The 25,856-nt window shown below is 51.1% G+C and overlaps 1 protein-coding gene across 3 annotated transcripts in view; it reads left to right on the top strand.

Moving 5' to 3' along the window:
• The window catches only part of FAM135B (family with sequence similarity 135 member B), a 283,395-nt gene that overhangs the window by 229,068 nt on the left and 28,471 nt on the right, over positions 1-25,856 (top strand). For all 3 annotated transcript variants that reach the window (XM_043601841.1, XM_043601840.1, XM_043601839.1), the window contains exons 8-11: positions 11,510-11,663; positions 14,227-14,276; positions 24,210-24,365; positions 25,142-25,215. In XM_043601841.1, the coding sequence (XP_043457776.1) occupies positions 11,510-11,663; positions 14,227-14,276; positions 24,210-24,365; positions 25,142-25,215 (434 nt within the window). The remainder of the gene's footprint in view (positions 1-11,509; positions 11,664-14,226; positions 14,277-24,209; positions 24,366-25,141; positions 25,216-25,856) is intronic.

The raw sequence follows: 25,856 nt of genomic DNA, 5'->3' as shown, positions 1-25,856 counted from the left end.
CAGTGCGGAACCTGCTTGGGATTCTCTCTCTCCCTCCCTCTGCCCCTCCTCCGCTCGCTCTGTCTGTCTCTCTCTCAAAATAAATAAATAAGCTTAAAAAGTATTTTAAAAACGCATGGTGGGCTCAAGACCACACAGAAGGTACACACGATATTCAGCAGAGCACCGCCATGTGACAAGCAGTCACTAGATGTAGACCAGCATGGGAAACAGGTCAAATGCCGTGGCCTCGATTAAGAAGGGTCGCAGTGCAGGGCCAGCCCTATCACTTTGGTGCCCATACGTCTAGTAGCTTCGTGTTGGACCTGAGGCAAGTGCCAAGTAATAACACCGCACAGCAATATTTGATTGCAACGTGGCCCTAGATGTGACCAGAATTTTACTTAAAATGTGCTCAGGTTATTTTTGGTCTGTTAATCTTGACAATTTTTTTTTCTTAAGAAACTCTCAATTCCTGACACTGTCTGACAGATCCGTCACTCTGCTTCCTCATCTGTAGATGAGGCTGATGTTGACCGGTACCTTACAAGGTTGATTTAAAAGCCCTGGATACACTACGATCTATTATGCATATACTCTTGTTTTGGTTTCTACGATTTCCATGATCATTCCAATGAAAGCCATACAAGCTTTGAGCTGATTTCCTATAAAAGTAAACATCCTCATATGATAGCATCCATGCGGTAGCCTCCCATTTGTCTCGATGGCCTCTCAGAGCAGCCCGATCTGTTTCCAACGGGGGCCGAGAAAGGGCTCACATTCACTGAGCATCGTCTCCGAGGAGTCGGGAATTGGCAGTGGTCAGGTGTGTGGGCTCTGGGATCAGGCTCACCTCATTCAAGCGACAGCCATACCCTGTTCTGATCATCTACCTTTGGGACGGGCCGTTACCGTGGCTCTGGCCACCTTGCTCTCGGACATGAGTCTGGGTACTCCATGCATCTCAGGTAAGGAGGCTTATGAGGAGACACGTGGGTCTTTGGAAGTTTGCTATCAGAATGTAGAATCCATGTTCAGTGCTGATCTGCTCTGGTCTAGTTCCCAGGTTCCCTACAGAATGAGCCATGTAGAAAGAGTGCACCAGAGGTACCAGGAGGAGAGACAAGGACCCAATCCGCATGACAGACTTCATAGCTCGCAGTAAGAGAGTAATTACGGTTGCTGGGTCGATATCTGCCCCAGTGTCGGCTGAAGGAATTTAATGCCTTTCATAATTAAAATCACAAAAGCATAGAATTTTACACCTTTAAGAGACCATAGTGAACATCTCGAGTTTCCAAAACAGAAACAGTTTCAACGGTCACAGTATCCCCCTGAGACTGGGGGTACCTCATTCTGCAGGTACGTCGGAGTTTGTGGTCTTGGAACCAGCCTCTCGGGGATGGTCAGGTACATCAGAGTTTGTGATCTTGGAACCAGCCTCTTGGGGATGGTAGTAGTAATTATTCCACACTTCACGTGCTGCGTGATTAATCCAGCACTTCTGGTGGCCATTATCCCTGTCCTCACTGCCTTGCCCTTGTTTGGGAAGACTTTGATTCTGGTGAATTTGGAATAGTGCCCTGTGGGATGAAAGAGTGTGGCTATGCAGTTTTAGAACCCTGGATTTATCCCTTAGTAGTTCTGGGACCCAGGGCCATTTGTTTTTAATGGGACCCAGGGCCATTTACTTAATCTCTCTGGGCCCGTTCCACTTTGGTAAGTTTACATTATGATTTCAACTTTCCCGGAAGGTTTGGAGGACCGAATGCAGCAACTAGTGAGAAGGCAGAGTCAGAGAACAGAGCCTCAGCACGTGCCTCCCCATTTCCCCTCGCCCGGTTCACTGGCACACATTTTGTACCTGTCGTACGTGTCTCTGGGTTCCTGGGAACTGAGTTCTGATGAACACGATGTGCCTGACCCTCCACGACCACGTCCCGCCTGCATCCTGGACTCGTGCGCCTCAGTAGGGTGGCAGGGGTTGTAGTTCCCTGCATTTTATTCATTTGCTCACCCGCGTCTTTGCTTATGGTGGTTTCTGTGCTTGCTCTCATCCCTTTTCTGCCTAACCATCCGAGATTGGGCTGCAGCATCACCTTTTTCTAGGGCGCCTCCCCTGCTCGCACCCTTCCGCACACTCAGCATCGTACAGTTTCTCCTGGTGTGAGACCTTCCTGCAGTTAGGGGTCTGTGCCCCTGGTTCCTCCAGCCAGAGGGTATTTTCCTCCAGGTGGGCCTCCAGTGTATTCTCATCTCTGGAGCTTAAGTGTTTATAGCATGGCGGTGGGCACCCAGGAGGCACCAAATAGAGAATAACTGGGGTCATGATGATGCACTGACCCCATTGACTTGGTGAAGAAAACGAGAAACCCAATGGGACTCTCTATCATAATGCTTGTCATGTGTAAGCATCCTTCTAGTCAAGTAGATCAACAGTATATAGGCATTCACCCAAAATGCATCACAGCCATTAAGGTAACGTGTAAGATGGTGATGGATTATTCAGGGTCAGTATATCAAGTTATTTCATTGCTAATGAATTATTACCTTTTGAAGTCCTAAACAGGTCAAAAATCTCTTGGTCAAAAGCATAAGAGACTCTTAAAAACTGAGAACAAACTGAGGGTTGATGGGGGGTGGGAGGTAGGGGAGGGTGGGTGATGGGTATTGAAGAGGGCATCTTTTGGGATGAGCACTGGGTGTTGTATGGAAACCAATTTGACAATAAATTTCATATATTAAAAAAAAAGAAAAAAATCTCTTGGCCAAACAGTAATTGACCAGTAAAGAAAATGCCACTAAGTACATTAGTGGGAAGGATTTGTATGGAATTCTTACCTGTAAAATCGTTAGACTAACACTGTGTGTGTGTTGTGCTCTGTGGAAGGTAAGGAACTTTCCCCTTTACCCCTAGTCTTGCCCCATGACTTGCCCCAAGACAGTCTTACTCCCTGTCTGAGGTGTTAGAGCTGGAGAGTAGCAAGGGTCAGACTTGACCCCTTGACCCCAGGTCATCCTGTAATGCTAAGCCCACTGAATGTTTATGGGTCTGTGGCTTTGCCCCACAAGATACAAGTAAAAGAAAATGCATGTCACAGTGATTTGGGGGCAAGCTGAATCCAAACCGTGCCTTTCAAAAAGTGCTGTTTAAAACAGGCTTATAAACAGGAGAGAAAGCAATATTTAGGAATCAGGAATAAAAACGATGACCACTGGTCTCCTCTGGCCCTCTACCCAACACGGACCAACTGTGCCGCTTGCTTCCTGTGGCCCTGAGCACCCAGGCGATTGAGGCTGCCACAGCGAGGCAGCATTAGCGCAGTGACTGTCACCAGAGGAGATCGGATCTGCTGCCGGGTGTGAGGGGGACTGGGACGCAATACCTTCTTCTCTCCAACTGAGTGCTGAGCCAGTCAGAAAGACAAAGTAACAAGACACGTTGGAGATGAAACTGAAGTAGGAGATCATAGGGCCACTTGGGTGGTCCTGTCGGTTGAACCTTTGACTGTGGATGTCGGCTCAGGGCATGAGTTTCATGAATTTGAGCCCCACATCGGGCTCTGAACTGGCAGCATGGAGCCTGCTTGGGATTCTTTCTCTCCCTCTGTCTCTTTCTGCTCCTCCCCTGCTCGAACTTTCTCTGTCTCAGAATAAATAAACCACACCAAAGTAAACTAAACTAGGAGATCATTTGGCTTCCATCATTGACCGAGGGGGCTCCCGGATATTGAACTCTAGAGTGAACTGCTTCCCTGCTCAGGTGCAGCAGTGCTGGACGGATGCGGGCCCCCGGCTGAGCACATCCTCTGCCAGGCCTCCTCCGGGACCGAGGGGGATGGAGACAAGCGCCTCCAGGGGAGGACTTGCTCCCAAGAAAAAAGACCAGGAAGCTCCCAGTTTCTTGTCCCAAACTCACCATTTGCCCAATAAATGGGCAGAGAGGATCTGGGGGTGTCACGCAAAGGGGTGTCCCTCCACATACAAGACGCATCGAGAGCGGAGAAGCCATGTTCTCGCCCACAACGTGTGCCTCTAGATGCACTCCGTGGGACCTTGTGCGCGACGCCCCCCACGATGACCCTTCAGAGAGCTCAAGGCAGCTCTTCTGCTCCACCGCGGCCCCCCCTCTTTTCCAGCTCTCGCTTCGGTCAGCCACGTGGCTGGATTGCCCACAGGGCGGCAGTAGCTGGGAGTCGACGCACACTATGCCGTCCCTGATTCCAAGAGCAGGCGTGTGTACAACAGAGGGAGAGAAACACCAAGCGAAGTTTACTTCTCTTATGGCCGGAGCCACACAGATCTCTCTGTGGTCACTCGGTGGTCGCGTGGGGGATCCTTTGGCGCTGGAGCGATGTGCGGGTGGAGGGCAGCGAGCATATACGTGTAGAATGGAGAGACGCCTAGGCGGGAGTGTAACCTAGACTGGGGACTGTCAGGTGCCTCGCTGACCCCTGTGCCTGACCTGCTTCCCTGTCTCCTGCTCAAGGAGCCGTGTGGGGTGTCAGTAAGAGGACACTAGGAGCAACGTGGATCAAGTCGTGCTGATGCGAAGTCATCTGTGATTTCTAGATTTCAGCCACTTGTAGTAAGAGGTTCTTATAGTCCAGCCCACAGCTGGTTCCTGCGGTCTTGTGTGTTGGGGCACAAAATCGGGGACTGCTCACCCAGATAGCGGCCGTCTGTTGCTGACCAGATGAAAGAACAGATAGACAAAGGTGTTTTCCGGGATTCTGGATAGTTGGTTGCAAAGCAAAGACTAGCCCCAAGGGGTTTTGATTCTCTTCGGAATTTACAGAGCTGGGTACCTTTTTAAACCCGGGCTCTAACGGGAATTAGAGGCTCCACTCTTCAGAGCACCTGGGTGGCTCCGTCCGTTAAGCGTCCAACTCTAGATTCTGTCTCAGGTCGTGATCTCGTGGTCCATGAGTTCGAGCCCCACATCAGGCTCCACACTGGCAGAGCCTGCTTGGGCTTATCCCTCTCTACCTCTCTCTGCCCCTCCCGAGCACCCGATTACTCTCTCTCTCTCTCTCAAAATAAATAAACTTAAAAAGCAAATACTGGTACATTATTATTAACTAAAATCCCTACTGTATTTAAAAAAAAAAAAAAAAAAAAAGGAACAGGTTTGACTCTCCTGCATCCCGAAGGCGGGGACACAGGCTGACTCTATAAACTTCCTGCATCTCAGTTCCAAGAGTAAGGTCAGCATTGCGAGGCTTTCAGCGCCAGCCCGTGTCTGAACTGCTAATCCGCCACTTGCTTGCCGTGAGGCTTGTAGACAGGCTGTTTCCACACTGGGGTTCGGTTTCCCAGTCTACAAGATGGGGGTAAATAATTGCACTAATTTTGCAGGCTTGGCATAAGAATGGAATGACTAACACACATAGAACACATAATGCGTGACGCGTACTAGGGCCAAATAATAAACGTTAGTGCACTAATGCTATCGTAGTTTGCTCCTTGGTTAAAAATAAGATAATAATGAAAAATCCCCTGAATTACCAAGAAGAGGAATCCAGGGACCGAAAACTGGTATGAGGCACACAGCAGGCATCTGATGAACAGTAGCTACTATTAATAGAATTCTAGATTGTGAGGTCTGATGGAGCTTTTGCGTTCCTGTTTCAAATAAGCATCCAGAATATTAAAACCCCATTCCGTTTATGCCTTCTCCCGCAACTGCAACACAGAAGATGTACTGATATTTCTGTACAAAAACGTGCCTCACTTTCATGGGTGTGTTTGAATTAAATGAAAAGTTATCCGTGCTTACCCCGTGCTGAATGAATACCAGATTGTGTGTGCATCTCATGTAAAGTGTAAGTTGAGTGTGTTTCTATAGGACATAGAGATCCAGAGCATGATTTTTGTGGTAGGATAGCAAACCCAAATTCCAGTATCAATTCCAGAATTGTGTGAAAACCCATGGTTCTTTTTTATTTTTAAAGAAGATGTGGTATATTTATTTTGAGAGAGAGACAGAGAGAGAGAGAGAAAGTGAGCACGGGAGGGGCAGAGAGAGACGCAGAGAGAGAGAATCCCAGGCAGGCTCTGTACCTTCAGTGCAGAGCCTGATGTGGGGGTCGAACTCAGAAACGATAAGATCATGACCTGAGCCGAAATGAAGCCTCGGGCGCTTAACCAACTGAACCACCCAGGCGCCCCAAAACCTACGGTTGTAAGGAAGGGGGAGGTGAGGGTGATTTGCACCTTCAATCCAGGCCCGTGTTGCCTTGTCAAGACCCCCAGCAGATGCAACAGCCCTTTTCTCTTTTTCTTTTCTTTTCCTTTTTGTTTTCTTTTTTTTTCTTTTCTTTTCTTTTTGCTTTTCTTTTTTCTTTTCCTTTTTCCTTTCCTTTTCTCTCTTTTCTTTGCCCCCTCTTCCTTCCTTCCTTCCTTCCTTCCTTCCTTCCTTCCTTCCTTTCTTCCTTCCTTCCTTCCTTCCTTCCTTCCTTCCTTCCTTCATCCCTCCCTCCCTCCCTCCCTGTCTCTTTCTCTCTTTCTCTCTCTCTCTCTCTCTCTCTCTCTCTCTCTCTCTTTCGTCATTGAATTTCTCTCTGCTGTTTCAGGTTCAAAGACAGATGACAAACCGCTTGTACCCTCAGGGGATTCAGGTAGGGTGGTGGTGGGGGGGATCATTGTGGTCTAAGGAGGTGTGTGCAGAACCCTGGCAGAGGAGGAGCCTGGAGAAGCTTCACAGAGAGAGGACATTTGACCCAAGTCTTGGTGGTGAGTTTCAGGCAGCCAGAGGATAGGCCCTTAAAAGGAGAAAAGCAAAGAGAGCTGTGTTGTGCAACAAGAGGCAGCAGATGAGCTGGAAATGTGGTCGGGGCTTGAAGGCTGTGAATGCCGTAGTCAGGAATTTGAACTTGATCTTGTAGACAGTGGGTAACGCTGTGAACGAACTCGCACACACCAGTGCCACAGGAGGAAGGTAAGACCAGAGGGGTGAGGCCCATGAGGAGGGTGGTTTAATAATTAAAGCAAGCAGCATAGACTCAAACTAGGGCTGACGTGAGAACGTGGTAGAGACAGAACCTTCGAGACTTTTTTACAGGTTCTAAGGTGAGAAAGAGATCTGGAGTCTGGGAGAATGCAAAGCTTTTGTGAATGTTGGGCCAAATGGGTCCACTAAAGATGCCCAAAGGGAAGAGAAGGATTGAGGGGGGACAGCAAGTTGCTCCTTTTAAGCTGCCTCTTTGACAACAGGCCCCCTATCCAACCAAAGCCTGGAATGGCGATCTAGAGCTCAGGGCAGGATTAGACCTGGTCACGTAAACGGGAGAGGCGTTAATAGGAAGGTCAGAGGTGATGGCAAGCTTGGCTCTCTGTTGGGGAATGAAGGAAGTACAAAGCAAAACTTCCTGACGAACACCTCTTAAGTGCTGACTGTAAACCAGGCTCTCAGGTGAGCGCCGAGGCTTTCTTACTATCCCCACCTCTCACCTGAAACGGACGCTTCAGAGGGGAGGGGGTTAGCCCGTCACGCCATTAGCGAGTGGCTGATCGACGAGCAAGGCACAGGCCCGTTGGACTCCAGATTCTGTGTTCTTATCAAACCATGGTTCAGCAGGGACTCCAGTTGAGTTAAAATCCATTTTTAGGGGGGCACCTGTGTGGCTCAGTCAGTTAGCTTCTGACTTCAGCTCAGGTCATGATCTTGCGGTTTGTGGGTTCGAGCCCTGCGTCGGGCTCAGTGCTGACTGCTCGGAGCCTGGAGCCTGCTTCGGATTCTGTGTCTCCCTCTCTCTCTGCCCCTCCCCCACTTGCATTCTGTCTTTCTCTCTCTCCCAAAAATAAGTAAACACTAAAAAATCCATTTTAGGGGCGCCTGGGTGGCGCAGTCGGTTAAGCGTCCGACTTCAGCCAGGTCACGATCTCGCGGTCCGTGAGTTCGAGCCCCGTGTCAGGCTCTGGGCTGATGGCTCAGAGCCTGGAGCCTGTTTCCAATTCTGTGTCTCCCTCTCTCTCTGCCCCTCCCCCATTCATGCTCTGTCTCTCTCTGTCCCAAAAATAAATAAACGTTGAAAAAAAAATCCATTTTAGGTTTCTGAGAGGATCACTGTTGATGTCTAAGCTGCATAATCCGTAGGCGTATCCCTGGGGACCACCAGTGCATCCTGAGGGAGCCGAAGGTCCTTTTCACGCCCGCTGACCTTACCCTGGGACGTGGCTCGCATCCAGATTCTACCGCGATAGTCTTGTTTGATCCTTAACAGCCACTCGGAGAGGCCGCGTTGTGACCATCCGCTCTTCACCTGCTTTGTGCCTGTGGGGGGGTGGACCCTGGCCCGGAGCTCTCCATCGTGAGTTCACATGCAGCCTGATGTTCGGCTGGCCCTGCGTGAGGCCTGTGTGTCTTTCCAGACTGTTGGAAAGGACGCTGCTCGAGTGTCCTTTCTTCGTGTGGGGACACTGTGCTGTTCAGCCGCGCTCCGTGCACCGTCAGTGGAGGTGCACAGGCTCTCCCGCACCGGCTCTGCCCGCCCGGGGGGGCGGCTAGTGGGGCTTTCTGCGTCAGCCCACTCACTTTCTGAGCCTTGTGCCGTTGGCTGTTTTACAGGGGACAAGATTTGTTTTGTTCATAATCATCTCAGGCCATGTATTTTATTTCTCTTTGGATTACCATTTTGACTTTATGTTATCTGTCATCATATTGAATCAGCCTTCTGAAGATTCCACAAAGATTACCCAATGTGTCTTTTGAAAAATCCTCATGAGATTGGTATGTAGTTTTAAAAGTCAAAGTCAATATCGGACTTCGAAGATCCCTTGCCTTCAGTAGGTCCTGAAGCATTTTCAAAAGGAGGCATCGGTGATAAGGAAATTCGTTGGCAAACAGGCGTCAGGACCAGAAAACGGGATGCTCGGGGCCGCTGGAAGCAAGCAGACTGGGGGCTCATAGCTTCCTGGATCTGATGCCTTTGTTAATCCCCTGTCCGCTTTCATTTCTGCTTAGTCACAGCCACTGCAGGCAGGACTTAAATTAATGCCTCAGTCAAAGCAAGCAGGCCTGATGGAACATCTGTCCTCTGTGAGGCACGGTCTCCAGGATGCATGTGGCACACTGAGAAAGGACTCCCCCCACTTAGCACCTGGCCTTGAGAATCATTTCTTCTGCGGGAAGAGTGGGGTGACCTTGAACAAATCATTTGATTCTTTGACCCACAATCTTTTATCTATGAAACAGAAATTGAAGTTCCTACCACTTATTATTTGATCTAATCAGAAAGAGCTTTGAGGCACGGTAAGTGATAAAAGCAAGGAATAGAGAACCGCCCAGAGCCTTTTCCCACGTGTGAGTGTGTCTGCGTGTGTTTCCAGGACGTGCATACATAACACACATGTGCACATGTGTGTACGGAAGTCTTCTAGGAAGACCCACAAGAAATTACTGGACTCTGGGGAATGAGGCACTTTAGCTTGTTTCTGGAAACACTGAGATTTTTTTACCATATGTATATTCTAATTTTGAAAATCAGAATTAGAGCATCTGCTTTGTATGGTGTTTGCCAAAGACCAAATGAGGTCAAGATCAGGGGAATACCTAGATGCCTTGCGAACGGCGGATTCCTTCTTGCTCCTTGGGTCTGGGGGTCCGACACGTGCACTCTGCTATCCACAGGCTCTGCTTGTCTTTCTATAACTGCCCCGACTTCTGATCCTTACAGAATAAGGATGAGAAATGGGGATAATGTGGATTACCTGAGGGCCTAGCTGACTGAATTCTCTGCTTATGAAATGGAAGAGTCTTTTGGTTCCAAACCTCACTGAATGTGTCTCATAAGTTCAAATCCAAAGGGACCTGGTGGCCTCATAATGCAAAGCCAGGTTTCAGTCGAGGCCCTGGGGAGGGTTCACGGAAGGCCTCTCCAGTGGGTCCTATGGCACGCTGCCCACATCCCTCCTCGGGCCTGAGTCACTGCTTCTTCACACTGCCAGGGATGTTGGGAGCCTCAACCAAGCCCCTCTCTGGAGGGGCCAGTTGGCCAAGCCCCTCTCTGGAGACTGCTGTGTCTGAGAGAGCTGCTGACCCAGGCCCCACCTCCTCCGCAGGGTCACCCACACTCGATAATGGTCAGTGCATGGGTGCAGTCGTGCAATGCACGGCCCCTACTCCGAGGCCGACGGCCCTGCAGCTCCAGAGCCCCCCGTGGGATGGACTGAGGTCTCCGTTGTCCTGCACGACTCTCTCTGCCCAGTCCTACTCTCCCGCAGCATTGCCCCCCGACAGCACACCCAGCACCTCCTGCAGGCACCGCTCTGTCTCAGTCTTTTTGCTAGGGACCTGCCTTACAGCCATCTCAGAGCCAAGGGACAGACGCTGACCGGACGCCTCCATCCCAGTTTCCTGATTTGTAGCACCTCGTGTGACTCATTCATCGTGATGCTGTGATTAGACCCAGTACAATACACCTGTGATCGCCTGCCTTCATGGCACCATTGAGAGTGCAGATGAGTGCCGATGGCCACGGACCCCTATCACACCTGTCCTGTCCCCATGGACCAACTCAGTCCTCCCCGATGGCAGCAAGGAAGGAGACCAAATGAGGCAGGAGGCTGCCACATCACCCACTCACAAGAGCCTGAAGGGTGGGATTCTACCAACTCGCCGTCTGGAGTTTCTTGCAGCAGGACGGACAGGCAGCAGGGGATCGTGCAGAGCCATTTGTGTCCTTTCATGGCCCCTTGAGCAGTAGATGGACAGGAAGGTCCCACATCCATGGAACTCTCCAGCCCAGTACTCAGTGCCTTCCTCCTCTGTGGACCAAGGTCCTCCCTGGGGCTTCCTTTGTGTCCAAAGCAAATCCCTCCTGAAATTTGCCCCAAGACACCCTTCTCTCTTGAGTTTGTGCCCAAGTCAGGACTGGCCTGTGTCCTCTCTTCTGTCGTGTCTGGGTCTCCAGGTACATCGTGACTTGGCCACCTTGTCCTCATCACACAAACCATAGTTGGGTCATTATACCCGTTTAAGGCTCCCTACGTCTGTGAGCAGATGGCAACGTACGGAGCCTCTGAGGCCAACTTGGGTTCAGTCTCTCACCAAACGCACCTGCCATATTGTGTATCTAAACCCACAACTACACCCCATCTCACAGCAGTGCATTTTTCTCTCTCTTGGACCACTCTCCCATCCACCAGGAGGGTCTCTACAAATTCCTCATCTCCCTGCGAGAGGAGACCCCTCTGTCTGTCCCCGTCTGCTATGGAGTGCTGTGCAGTGGCTGAGGAACGAGACTTGTGAGTGGGTCCCCATTAGGTTATCCCAAACCTTGCAGGTCAGTGCCCTCCTCCTCCTCCTCATTCGTTGTTACTATTACTATTATTATTGCCATTATTATTATTATCGTTGTTGTTTTAATATGAATGTACAAGACAGAGGCTCGGCAGATCTCAGTGTCTTTCCTGCACAGAGAGGCAGGGACTCAAACTCTCCTTTCCCTGGAACCGTGAGCCCCTCCTCGGTTGTTCTCTGAGCCAGCCGCATGGTGGCCCCCAGCTTCTGTGTCTGTCCCGCCCGCAGGGGAGTTTCTATGTGCCCTCGGAGAACTGCATGCAGCACGCACACAAGTGGCACCGAGAGCTGTGCTTCCTGCTCCTGCACGCCTACCGGGGGCTCCGCGCCTACTTCCTGGTCATCATGAGGGACGTCCCCGAGCTGCCGCACACGGAGCTGGGTAAGGGGCCGGGCGCGGGGCACCGCAAGCCGCGGCCGACCTGCCCCTCTTGGGCCGGGCTTGAGAGAGCGGCATGTTTTTTGAGTGTCACGGTGGCAGATATGCTCCAGGTATGTGTCATGTATGTTACCTTGTTCTGGAAGGAGGGAGTCTGGGACATGCACCTGCAGGAAGTCGAGGCCTCGGTTCACCCACAGGGCACTTACTGAACACCTGCTACGTCCACCGGGCACTGCTGATACCATGTTGACTTGCTTCCTAAGGGAAAATGCCAGTTTATAGCCTTTCTTTTTTAATGAGGCTGCAGTTACAGGATTGCAACTTACAAGAGGGGAAAACAACCTCCCAAATAATACATGTATTGTTATATATTATATACATATATAAATATATACATATATATAATGTACATATTATATTATGTTATATTATATTATATTATATTATATACATATATAAATATATTTTATATAACATAATTTTACTATATATTATATTATTATATACATATATATTATATACATATATTATGTACATATATAAACATATTTTATATATAACATAATTTTAATAATAATTTTAATGTTTTACATATTTTATATAAAATGTAGTACCTGTTTCATATTTTATATTTTAATAATTTTAGTATGTTCTTATAATCATATATAAAATATATAACATATTTTATATATAATATATGTTTTCTATATTTTGATGTATAACATAATATATTTATGTATACTTTATAATATAGATATCTAAATATTTGCATATTTGTATATAAATATATGTTATACATGTTTTTAATCTGGATGATTATGGAAACCTCTCAGTAGCCATCATCTTTGGTTTTCTGGGGATGGATTGCTCCGTGCACTTCATCAGACATCATGGACATCACTGGGCCTGAATCCCTCTTTGTTGCCAGATGGTGGAACTGAGATCAGAGAGGTGCAGTGACTGCTCAGGGTCACACACAGCAGTGCACGGCAGGACTAAGACAAGAGCTCCTGCAGTGGCTCCTGGGGCAGGGTCCCTTCTATCATCCCTCTCATTGACAGCAGGTGACACAGTGTGATTCTGCTGTCAGTCCTCTGCTGAGGACCCTTTGCTTCCAGAACAGAGGCCAGGTCTTTAGCCTGGTTCAGGGTTAAGAATAGTCCTGCTGGGGTACCTCAGTTTCCCCACTTACACCCCTAGACCTACTGAGCCGGTCTTGGCTTTGGAGGTATTTATGGCCTCATACGTTGTCCATTACCACACTGCACACACCACACAAGAGTGATATCCTATTTGCATGTTTCTCATCCCCACCAGATGTGGGGTCTTGGAGAGCAGAGGCCCCCTCAGATGCCCCCTCTGTGCCCCCCCAGGCACAGATCCCTCGTACACAGTGCCTGGCCTGCAGGGTGAAGGAGTCAGTACAGGGCGGTTGATGAATGGTGGTGCCATGTTCCCATCTGGGCTTACCAGCTCTGACCCCCTAGACAAGTCAGGCACTACTCTGAATCATGCAGTAGCAACATCGAATTTTTTTCCGGTTCAGATGTTATACACACCATAAAAGCATGCACAGAATCAGAGACAGCTTACGTAACCCAAAGGGAAAATGGAGATTGCACACGGACAGTTGACTTGTTGTTTTAACTTTTTGCCCAAAGGATCTGGGTTTATTTGCTCACTCATTCACCATCATGTTTTTATCAAGCCTCTACCATGTGCCAGATGCCCCGGACACAGTCATGTTCAATATGACAAAAGTCTGCTGTGCCTGGTGGGACTCACAGACCTGAGGAAGGTGCTGGATGGGGGCAGGGGGATAAGGCATGTGCTTATCAGGACATCAGTGAGGATCCGGAGGTGTTGATGGATTGGTCCCACTCATCTGGGCAGCAAAGCTTTAAAGGGACCTGATGCCGTGCCCAAGTGCAAACCCCCGACCACGTGTCATAGAACTAGGGGAGAGTCCTAATACAGGCAGATGCAAGCATTAAATCACCACTGGCCGGAGGCCAGAGGTTCCTGCTGATCAGAGGTGAGATCGCCAGCTCCTCTGTGGGTGGCAGGGAAGGTCGTGATGACCCTCAGTGTCAGAGTCAGTGGTCTGGGTTCAGCTCTGCTGCTCCACTTCTCTGTGCTTCCCAGCATTCACCTGGCTGATGGAGATCCAAACCCAGGCCCCACATGCGTCACACACACGGATTCATGTACATCCACACCTGTAGGCACATACCTGCAGAAGTCCAGAAGAATGTGGGATCGCTCTGAACCCCACAAAGTGCTGTGTGAATGTGGGGGCCTTCTATTCCTCAGAAAGGCATCCCTGAGATGCTGTTGACCTTTATCTAGTATGAGGTCACCGGGCTCCAAATCAGGTTTCTCCTTTTTATAAATATGACCCCGTTAGGCAATTAGAAGAGAAAGAGGGAGAGTCCTCAGGCCGTGTGTTTCTTTCTGGGACTCAAACGCCAACCTGAACGTATGCTTCTTTATTGTAGTTAGCAACTGCAACTTTTCAGCGTGTGTCCATTTTATTGTGCATCTTTTTGTTTTTTCTTCCTAGAGTCCCTTGCTGTTGAGGAAACGCTTTCTCAGCTGTGCTCCGAGCTACAGGTAATTAGAAAACTGGTCCTGTGGGTCCGAAGGGCAGTCTCGGTACAGGGCCAACATGGGTGCTGGCTTGATGTAGAAGTCGGAGATGAAAACACGGGGCACGTATGCTCCCTCTAGACCTGCACCTCCTCTACCCCCTCACCCTTTGTTCTAAGTGTCACTAGACCTCTAGCTCTCTGCGAGACGCTTTGGGAGAAAAGAAACCAGTTAACAGGTCTCTGTCCCTGGAGCTGACGTTACATCTATTTGTCGATTACTCATCCATTTAACAAAACGTATTAACGACCAACTGTGTGCCTCTCCCGGAGGGTGATGGAGACTTTGCGCCTGTGCCCAGATGGCCTCAGCCACGGCTGGGGGCTAGCAGCACGATGATACTGACGATGGAAACAATTGCATTTGCCAAGGGTTCATCGAGCATGCATCGAGACTATGTGCTGAATATAGGCACTTGGCTAATGCGTGCTGTTGTTACCTGCGATCCCTGGAATACTTTCACATCCCGTTGCGTTGGGTGGCCTAGGTGCATACTGCACACTGTCCTTCTAGAGTGAGAGGCAAATTAAGGTGGAACCAAGGCTGGCAGCTCGGGGTTGGTGACACTTTAGTCAGTGCTAGAAGCTGGGCTCAAAAGACCATCTCATTGCAAAGTGATGCCCCTGTCTCATAGACCAGTGTTTTCAACCCTTGCCGCACAGCAGAAACACACTTGGAACTTGAAGGATGTGCCTTTGCCCGGGTCCAGCCTGAACCGGTGGAGACAGAGGATGAGGGAGTGGATCTCAGGTATTTGTATTCATTAAACGCTCCCCGGAGCAGTCAAAACCACAATGAGACATCACCTCACTCCTGTTAGAGTGGCTGTTACCCAAAAGACAAGAGCTGTCAAGTGCTGTCGAGGGTGAGGAGGAAAGGGAAGCCTCGTGCACTGTTGGTGGCGATAAAAACTGGAGCAGTCACCGTGGAAAACACTGTGGAGGTTCTCCAGACATTTAAGACGGCAGCTGTCATAGGATCCAACAGTTTCGCTACCGAGTAAACATCCAAGGATGTAATCACCATCCCGAAGAGACGTCTGCACGCCAGCATCCACTGAAGCGTTATTCACGATAGCAAAGGCCTGGAAACAACCTGGGTGTTCATGTGCGGATGAATGGGTAAAGAAAACGTGGTCTATCTCTGCAGTGGAATACTATTCAGCCATAAGAAGCAAATCCTGCCATTTGCGACAATGTGGATGAATCTTTTTTTAAGTGTATTTATTTATTTTGAGAGAGAGAGTGGGACAGAGAGGGGGAGAGAGACAGAGCGCAGAGAGGGGAGAGAGAGAGAGAGAGCAGAGACAGAGAGAATCCCAAGCAGTCTCCACACCGACAGCACGGAGCCCAGTGTGGGGCTCAAATTCATGAACCGTGAGATCGTGATCTGAACCAAAACCAAGAGTCAGCCCTGCCCGACCGACTGAGCAATTCAGGTACTCCACAACGTGGATGGATCTCGAGGACATCACGCTAAGTGCAGTGAGTCGGGCGGAGAAAGACCGATCATGTATGATCTCACTTACCTGTGAAACGTAAAACAAAAACCCGAGTCCTAGGAACAGAGCACAGCTCGGTGGTTGCCAGAGGAAGGGGGAGACGGGGGATGGTGGTCAACAGGTACAGACTTCCTGTTAGAAGATGAGTAGGTTCTGGGAGTGTAATACACGGTGTGGAGACTGAAGGTGACAGGAGTGTTCTGTGTGCTTGAAAGTTACTGCGAGGGTAGATCTTAAGTGCTCTCATCAAAGAGGGGAAGCATGGTAAGCAGGTCAAGTGACGGATGTGTTAACTAACCCGATTGCAGTGATCACTTCACAGTGTATGCATTTATCAAATCGTGATGCGGTACACTTGGAATGCCCAATGTTCTATGTCAGTTATTTCCCAGTAAAACTAGAAGAAAACTATTTGAAAGGAAGAGCTCCCCAGATGAGTCTCCTGTGCCACCAGGGGTGAGAGCCCCTGGTCTAAAGCACGTCATAAAGTCAGCAAAACACTTCCTCCCGGTGGTAAGGCAGAGCACAGAGGTCGTGCTGCGTGCTGGGGTGTGGAAGGGTCTAGAAAGGAAGGGCCATTTGCTGGGAGCCCTGAGGAAGGGTGGGGCTTAGGTGTCACGGTCAGCAAGGAGTCACATCACAGGCGCTGCTTCTGATACAGGTGGGGACACGTGAGGGACACAAGAAGTCTGCTTAGAGAGTGTGGAAGGAAAAGATATGGCTGGCAAGGGACCTGGATGCCACCACGAGGAGCATACACCCCCTAAACGTGGAGGTGATGAAGGCAGTGCACCAGAGGGACGGCAAAGCGGTCCACCGGGTGGAAGACAGCAGGGGCCGCTGCTCTCCCCTTCCCCTGAGTGAATCCAGGGTGGCGGCACCTTGGAAAGGTCCACAGGCTTCCAGGCCCAAGTCCAGGCTCCAGCCCTTCCTCGCGTCAGCTGCGTGATCCTGCACCTGCGATTTAAGATCTCTACGGGCCTTGGATTCCTGTGCGTGTGTCGTGCTTGTTGTGAGGGGCCCAGGAGAGAGCTCACGAGAGGACCCTGCGAGTGCCCGGCCCAGGGGTCTGCCGAGCGGAGAAAACCGGGGGTCTCAGCTCCGCCCCTTGCGGCATCCCAAGGAGGCACAATCTGCAAATTACCGAACGCTTGGTTCTAGTTTTAGAAAACGCAGCCGTGCACGGCTGTTCGTCACCCCCGCCGACCGTCTCTCCTCCCACTGCCAGCACGGTGTGCGGTCAGAGCTGGGGTGTCCCGTGCGTTCTCCGCTGGTGGCCGTGCCTGTTTCGCTCCGGTTCCCAGACAGCCAGCATTTCCCGAGTGTGCGCTCTGAGGCAGGTGCAGGTTAAGTGCTTGTGGTGTGCAGTCTCCCCCTATAACCGCTGGGACTCTGCCTTCTTTTTTTTTAAAAAAAAGGTTTATTTATTTATTCTGAGAGAGACAGAGAGAGGGGAGAAGGGGAGGGGCAGAGAGAGAATCCCAAGCAGGCTCTGCACTGACAGCACAGAGCCCGACACGGGGCTGGAACTCACGAACCGTGAGATCATGACCTGAGCTGAAATCAAGAGTCAGACGCTTAACCGACGGAGCCACCTGGGCGCCCGGAGACTTTGCCTTTATAGAAGCACTTGGCCAGGGCACCCAATAAGTGGTGGAGGGAGATGGGGTGCCCGCTCCCGGGCTGTGCAGCGCCTGGCCCTCTGCCTCAGTTTCCTGCCGTGCTCCTCTCCTCAGGGTGACCTCACTAGGTGCCGGGTGGATGGGGGGCTGTGGTCGTGACCCGGAGTCATGACACGCTGCAGAAGTGGCCCGGTCCACACCAGGGAGACCTGGCTTTGAATTCTGCACCTACTAACCGTGAGACTTTAGACAAGTTGCTTACACTTTATGGGCCTTGATTTTCTCATCTGTGAAGTGGAGACACAATCACTTGGTTTTGATTAACCTCCTTTTCTCCGAGTCGTAAGCTCTCACGCTGGCGGGCTGCGGGCTGCTATGCTGTGTGCGTTTCCTCAGTTAACGGACGCAGCAGTTCTCCAGCGTGGGCGATCCTGTTTTTCTCAGCGGATGAAGCATCAGGGCTCAGCTCACAGAGGACGGGTTGTTCGCCCAGAGTCACAGCACTTGGCAGAACAGGGTCAGGCGCCGGCCGCAGAGGCATGGAGCCCTCCCCGCCTCCTCCACGACGCCCTCCTGGGAAGCAGAATCATCATTTGCAAACCACGGAGGTGGAGCTCGTGGGGCATCCCCATGCGGCCCTGGCGGGCGGCAAACGCACAAAAAGCTGACCATCCTGTTTGCTACAGTCATCACGCGACCTCGCTTGTCACTTCTCTGGCCATAAAGTAGGTTCTGGCAACACACGTGCCCAGCAGGGCATGTGGTTCAAAGGCCGTGCTCCACTTGTCCCCGTGACCACAGAGGGTCAGTGTTTCCGCGACCTACCCGGGAGAGTTGGCTCAGGAGTTCCGATTCGTTTCAGCAAACATTTTGTGAGTCCCCCAGGACTTGCCAGGCCCTGCACTAGGCCCTGAGGACTCAGCGGGGATCCCCTTCCCTGGGGGACCCACAGCCTAGGGAAGTGACTTGGTCACTCTCGAACCTCCAGTGCCTGGAAGGGCTCATTTGTGGAATGAACGGGTGCACTCATGAATTGCAGGAATGCTACATGCTACCAAAGGTGATCCTGGTCACGCTGGTCCCAGCAAGTGACCCTGGAGCAGCTGTGGTCACCCCAAGGCTGTTGGTTCGTCTCCAGGAGGAGGTGGGAGTCAGCACGCTCATTCACCGGCTCAGCAACCCCTGAGCGTTGCCACCAGGGAGGGCCAGTGGTCAGAGGCCACTTCTGCCGGACCGCACGGCACAGTCCTGAGGATGTGGGCTGGCTGTCCAGTTTGGCCAGGCCATGTCCCCTCTGGGTGACTGCTTTGTCGCGTGTACAGGACCGTTCTCAGGACGAAATGAGCTCACACATGCACACGGTTCCATTGCCACTTGTTGGCTCTGTCCCGATAGACCCTGCGTGCTGGTGGAGGCTGCAGATACAGACACAGACATGTGTGTTTGTGGGACTTCATGAGGATGTGTCCCTAGCTAAATTGCTGTGGGGAGACAGATACTAGTGGACCCCAGAGCGTAGGCTGTGTGGGAGAAAGCCTCGTGGTGTCCAGTAAGAGGACAGTCTGGGCAATGCAGGTGAAACGGAGAGCCTCAGGGCCAAGGCCAGGCTTATGCATCAGTGAATGGGGCTCCCAGAAGGGGAGCCAGTGGGGCGACTGAGGCTCCGTCAGGGAGCCTGGGCTAACGATGAAGGAGCCTGCGTGCCCTGCATGGTGAAGAGCTTGGATTAATCCCCAGGCCATAGGGAGCTATGCAGGAAGGTGACAAGCTCATTGGGGACCATGTGGAGGAGGTGAGAAGGAGAGCGGGTCTTGGGGCAGGAAGGATGGCTAATCACATTTACAGCTAAAGCCAGTGACAACACAGGCTCGTGTGGACTGGACGCTGGCTCCCACCTGTGACACACTGGGCACTCCCTCCCAGCAGCCCTGAAAATGCAGGGGGACGCACAGACCTGTCCCCATTCATTTTGTCACAGCGGCACCTGGCCCCAAGGCGGTCTGCAACCCACTGCTATATTGACGTATCTGGTCCCTGTGATGGCTCGGGTGAGAGCCGGGCTGCCGCTGAGTCTGTCTCATGAACAGCCAGTGGGTTGCCTTCCTCCTTTGGCGCCGGACCCCTGGTTTTGAGTGATGGTGTGGCTGCGGGCTTAATTTTGTAGAGAGCAATCCGAGTAGCCCACTGATGTAAGGGTGTGGCTGGGTGAGGGGAAGGGAAGCAGGGGCTGGAGGTGGGCTTCAGCTACAGAGCTGCCCTAGTGCTGGCGGCAGAAGAAACCGAGCCCCCTCCCCGACTCCCCAAAAGGGTGCTCACAGCCCAGCAAGTATTCAGAGGCAGGACGTCGCCACCTAGTGGTCAGTCACACCAAGGAGTGAGGCGTCCCTCAAAGGGGATGGATGGAGGTGGGGGCTGGCGGGGAATCTTTTCCAGTGATTTACCAAAAGTTGAAAACATAGAGTTCTGTAGTCATGGAGCAGTTCACATGTATCTTTATGCCATGTGAATCGTATAACATTTATTAGGCGCCTACTGTGTGCCGGCCACTTTGCTCGTCATTGGCAATACAGTGATGGGGACGCTTTCCCAGGGCTAGCAGCCTGGCCAGAAAGATTTGTTCAGAAGCTGCCAGTAAGGTCAGGGCTCCACCGGGAGGTGTAGGATGAGGGGCTCCTGGCTCTCTGAGAGGCTAACCACGAAGGAGTCCGTGTGTGCGCCCAGCGGCAGGGAGGGAACAGTCACACACGCTGATGTCCTTGCTGTGCGTCCTGATCCGGGAAGGGACGGGGCGTGCTCTCTACCCACACGGGAAGGTTCTAGTGATATTGAGCCACGTGCTTTGGTACAACAGACATGCTCACTGTATGCTGATTATCTACCTGAAAGCAATTGCCAGCTTTCTTTAAGAATTCAGAAGGACTGGGTTTCCTTTCATACAAAGGACTCTTTCTTGTTTGCCGCTGTAGACTTCTAGGAGACCTTAAATTGTTGAACGGTCTTTCCTCAGGCTGTACCCTCCTAGCAGGAAATACTAAAAATATGTTATCAGGTATAAATGAACAGCTACCAGTTGAGGTGGCCTGGGTTTTTCTTGTGTTGTTTACTTAATTGTGTGGAATTTTTTTTTTTTTTTTTTTTTGGCCAGTTACCTTGCCAGAGGGTTTTGTTTTTTTTTAAATTATTTCACTTAAGCCTGAATACATCTTTGTGATGTGGTTCAAAACAATGACCCCACTGATAAGGATGTTACAAGACTTCTCACTGAATCCTTGCTTTGGTCTGTAGGTTTGGGCATGTAGGTTTCATTAGCCCAGTCACCTAGCAGAGAAACGAAAGCTGTCGAGAGTGACTGTCCCCTGTGATCACGGCGACTTCTCCCGTGGCCAGCCACAGTCTCTGGCACGGTTACTTTTCAACACATACTCTGGAGGGCACCTCACAGCTCTGATTATTTAGAGCCAGGGAGTGACAGAGCTCAGCCAGTGGAAGGTCTTTTGAGTACCATCCATTTCGGTCTCCAGTTTTAGGATTTCTCAAACTTGATATGCTTAAGAAATAGCTGGGAATCTTTTTGTTTGTTTGTTTTCTGGAAATCTTGCTAAACACAGATTCTGATTTGATCTGGGCTGGGGCAGGAGATTGTACCTTTATAAGATTTTCCAGGAGATGTCAGTGCAGGTACGACCCCCCTCTGCCATGCTGTGAGGCCGGGCACAGAGGCTGATCCCCTCAGCCTGGGCTTCCCTTCCCCAGGGAACCTCCCAAGCTGCACCCCCCACCAAGAACATCTCCACTGCGGCGTGGGGCTTTGGCAGTAATGACCAGCATGCCCTCAAGGCCCCCTCCCCTCGAATGTGGGAACTGTTCACAGACCCAGAGGGACCCGGCCACGTTGTATGATCACTCTGACGACAGGGGCCTCTTCTGTAAGTGCAAAGCTCTGGGTGTCAGAGAACCTGGTTAGTTCAGGGAAGGTACAGAGGCTTTTATTTACCTTGAGAACACAACACAGCTATCACTTCCTCCAGGACGCCTCCCTGACCCTTCTGCAGTACTCAGTACATATCTCTTCCACAGCACTTAGTAGGTATATTATAACTCTCTAAATGATTGACTGTCATGGGGCCATCTGCCTCTTCCAGGACTGGCTGTATTCATCTGTGGCTCCCCCAAGCTCCGCACACCCCTGGCACATAACAGTGACTCAATAAACTGGGGGTGTGAGAGCGAACAAAGGTGCATGGTTAGAACCCAGGTGAGCGGCAGGGGTGAGTGGTGGAGCGTTCCTCAGGCAGCTTCACCCGCAGCAGCGTGGGGCCCGGTTGCCTCCTTGTTCGCGTGAAGGGCCTCTCCTCAGTCTTGCGTGAGAAGCCCTTCCATGCCCATCATCTGTAATGACACAGGCCCAGGCGTCTGTGAGAGGGAGGAGAGTCCTCTTGCGGCCTAATTAGAAGCTTCCTTAACCTTTTCTGGAGCCCTTTCTGTAATCAACCAGGGGAAAAAATAATTCTCCCAAAGACACGTTCAATGAGTAGCTTTGCTTTCTCGCTTTTTCGCTGTGGCCGCCGAGCTCGGGGCTCACGCTGTGTTTCCTGCTTCCACTGCGGCGGGGGTGGGAGAGCCATGGCTGGGAGGTCTGGTTACCGAGGCCTGGGGTGCCTCTTACTTATGCAGAGTCACCAGATTGTTCAGTAAAGAGTGACTAGATCCCACTGCTCGTCCACCAGCGCGTAGTTATTGGGAATACAGAGAAGGCTGAGCCTCACGGCGCAGGCAAAGGAGGGCTGTAGGAACCACGTGTGGCCACGGGTGCTGTGAGCGTGGTCTGTGCGAGGTCAGGTAGGCTTCAAGGAAAGCGAGGTTTGACTTACCCTTGAGCAGGTGGATGTTTCTAAAGAATCATCGGGAACAAGGGGGACCGCATTGTGGGGTGGGGTGGGGGTGGGGGTGGGGAACAGACAAGTCCAAAGTGACGAAGGGAGGGAGAAGGGAGCTGGCTGATGAAAGGAGGTCCTCGGGGTGGACGTGCTGTCTGGTCAGAGCCTGGCACGTGGGTGTAGCCGGGTGTGTTCGGGCCACGGGAAGCGGGACAGTGTGGCTGGGGCAGGGCGTGCCCTGGGCCAGAAGGGAAGGGAGCCAGAGGTAAGGCAGGCCGTGGTGTCAGGGGTGAAACGGTGCCGAGCGCTGATGCACGTGTTTGGTGCTCATTAGCGAGGGGAAGTGGGGAAGAGGGGCCACTCCTGGTTCCACCCGAAGACCTCACATTCCAGCCTAGAGAATTCCCAGGGGCTGACCATGTCCCCCGCTCTCCCCAGCCCAGTGTTCACTTTTCCGCTTCTGAACGGCGTTGGCCACCGACGGTGGGGCTGAACCAAGAGTGGACAGTGCCCGTTTGGCCCTTGCCTCCTAACAGAGCCGCTGCGGGAAGTAAGCTTCCCATCAGAAGAAAGTGGGGCCGTTCTCCCACTTGGGAGTTTTGCAGCTGGTGTATTCATCAAAAAGTGACCTTTCCTGTGGGAAGAAGCAGCTCAGAGATGGCTTCAGTTGGTTGACACCCTGTATCTAGAAGCCAGCCCTTAATTATAAACTAACGATACCTAAAGAATTAAGCTTACTGGATTCAAAACTACTCCCTGCCTCCTTTTCTTCCTCTTAGATAGATGCCTCACTCCAGCCACCTGCCTTCCTCTGGCATCAGCCTTTAGTCCAAGGAAAGCAAAAGGCACTTCACTGTTGTGAGCAAGGCTTCGAACTTACTTTTCCTATTGTTATGGCATCCACTGAGTGCTCACGTGCTTTGCACACCCATTTTACAGATGAAGAAGCTGAGGCCCAGGGCAAAGAAGGATGGCAGAGATGGGCTTGAAGTGACTGTGGTTATGTGTCCCTGATGCATCGCCCATGATAGAGAGATCCCCAACCCTCCCCATGGTTAACTCTCCTCTGCTCGGTGGGGCTCTCTGCAAGCAGAGACCTTCTCTTGTTTGTCTTTGTGGCCCTGTTTGTTCCAAACATGTGCCTGGGACATGGAAGATGCACATCTAGTGCTTGTGGAACCCATGGTGAGGCCTAGAAGTCAGTGTCAGGCCTTGACCCCTGGCTTCTGCCTCTCCTCGGAGACCTGATCTCTCCTCTCCAGAACCAAAGTGCCCCCTTCCCCTGTAGCAGGTGGCCTCCCAGGTCTACACTCAAGCTGTCCAAAGTTCCCGTAAAGGCTCTAGGCTGGCTTCTCAAGTTGTAGTTAAGGCCACCCGTGATCCCCCATAAGGTATTTAGAGCAATGGCGGGAGGACGGTGGAGGGCAGTTGGGCACCCCCCCCCCTTTTGGGAATCAACCTACACTAGTTGGTGCTCTGAGGCTACAAAGACGTAAGCACTTCTCAGGAAGCATCCTCAATGCCTTCTGTGTAAAGGCAGCTTGGTGCTATGGGTCTGTGGTTAGACAGCCGAGCCACTGATTCCCAGCTCTGTGTGACCTTGGCTGTGCTACTGTAGTCCTCTGATTCTCGTTTTCTTTTTCTGTGCGGTGACGTACAATACCAGACGGTAATGGTAGGGATGGAGTGGGGAAGTGCCTAGGGTTCTACCTGCCAAATAGTGGCCATGAAGAACTGGAGTCCGTAGAGAGTACAGAGGACGGAACTCAGGATGCAATGCGATACAGAATCCAGAGAAAGGAGCGACGCACTAAAAGCAGAGGGGTCTTCCAAGAGGAAGACTGCAGGAGCTCCATGGGGAAGAGGTTCTTTACTACCCCCTTTTTGGCCTCTCCAGGTGTTGAACAATCCAGAGAAGATCGCTGAGCAGATAAGTAAGGATCTCGCCTGGCTCACCTCCCACCTGATGGCTCTCTGGACCCAGTTCCTAGACACGGTGACTCTGCACTCCCAGGTGACCACTTACCTCACCCAGGAACATCACACCTTGAGGGTAAGGTGTCCAATGGTATACAATCTCTAATCATGCGCGTGGGGGATCCCTTGAGGAAGCTTGACGACAGTTAGTTCATTGGGCAGGACAGGAATTGGAGTTGACTTCCATAGTCAGTGCTGGTCCTGAGTGCTGGTCCTGACCCCACCACCAGCTCGCAGGGAGGCTTTATGAACTTGTTCAGCCTCGGAAACTGTTGCCTCCACCGTTCATGAGACCCTGCCTTGGCTACCGGATGATAACAGAGCCTGCCTTGAGGGGTGTGGCGAGTGCTTAGAAAAGTGTTTTCAAATGTAAGATCTTATTCTTTGCCACCAGCTCAGGTGCATACGGAAAGGTCCTAATGCACAGTAGCTGTTGGTTGGTCTCCTCATTTACAGCAAGAGAACCAAATATCTGGGTCCACAAAGCACTTGGTGGACACACTTCCATGACTGGCTTTGCAATTCTGTTTCGTCTGCACTTACTTATGGTCACAGTCTTCGAGTGTCTTATATTCTAGTAGAAGAAATGCAACCTGAGTAAGAACATGACAGAAAGCAATGCAGGAACAGATTCATAAACATGCATTCAACTGTGTCCATAAGCCAGCTTTGGGCTAAGAGCCCCAAGTGAGAGAGGGTAGCTTTGGAAGTATTTGTTTCAGACCCCCTGGGTGGGGGGCTCAGCTGTCCTCAGTACATGCCACTTACCTCCGTTGAGCCCCAGTTCCCTCTGAAAAATCAAGGTCGTGCCCACCCAACGAGTTAAGTTGTTTACATTATCTTATTCCTCAGGTCCGAAGGTTTTCTGAGGCCTTCTTTTATATGGAGCACCAAAAAGTTGCAGTCCTGACCTTTCAGGAAAATCTGTAAGTAACCAATCGCGCGCCCGCGTCACACTGTAAAAGTAGCCACCCGAGACATTCTTATCCAAAGGTACTTCTTCCCTCGTCTCTGCCTGCAAAGGAGAGAAGTCTAGCCACCTTTGCACATTCAGGCTGCCTTTTGTCTGCAGGCAAGAGAGTCAGACAAATTGCAGAGGCGGGATCTAGCAGGTGGCAGAGAAGGTCAGTAGCCAAAGTTTTCTTTCGTTGAGTGTTATTATGGTTCTATAGACAGAATCAAGGCTTCCCAGGTCCCTGAAGACATCTGTGCTGAGTCTTTGTGAAATGAATGAGAAGTAGGTGGTATGGCCACAAGCAATGTCAGAAAAAACACAGAACTCGCTGGAGACTTCGCAGGAGCTTCTAAACGCACTTAGCATAAGAATGAAGACCAAACTGCCTCATTAGGAGGGCTGATGAATTTCTAAGTCTGCCTTCCTCCCAAATTAAAGAAAAAATGAAAACCATACAAGAAAAATCAGAGGGTTAACGAGAAATGAGGTCATTCTCCCCTAGATCTCCCTGGTGGGGAGGGACAGTTGGGTTCCCCCAAGATGGGTTGGCCTTTGCCACACGGGGTTCTTTTTGTTTCTGAAAGATACATCCACCTCAAGGAATAAATGTGG

The sequence above is a fragment of the Prionailurus bengalensis genome, chromosome F2 (assembly GCF_016509475.1).
Source record: "Prionailurus bengalensis isolate Pbe53 chromosome F2, Fcat_Pben_1.1_paternal_pri, whole genome shotgun sequence".
NCBI classification, from domain to species: domain Eukaryota; kingdom Metazoa; phylum Chordata; class Mammalia; order Carnivora; family Felidae; genus Prionailurus; species Prionailurus bengalensis.
This window is presented reverse-complemented; position numbering and strand designations above follow the sequence as displayed.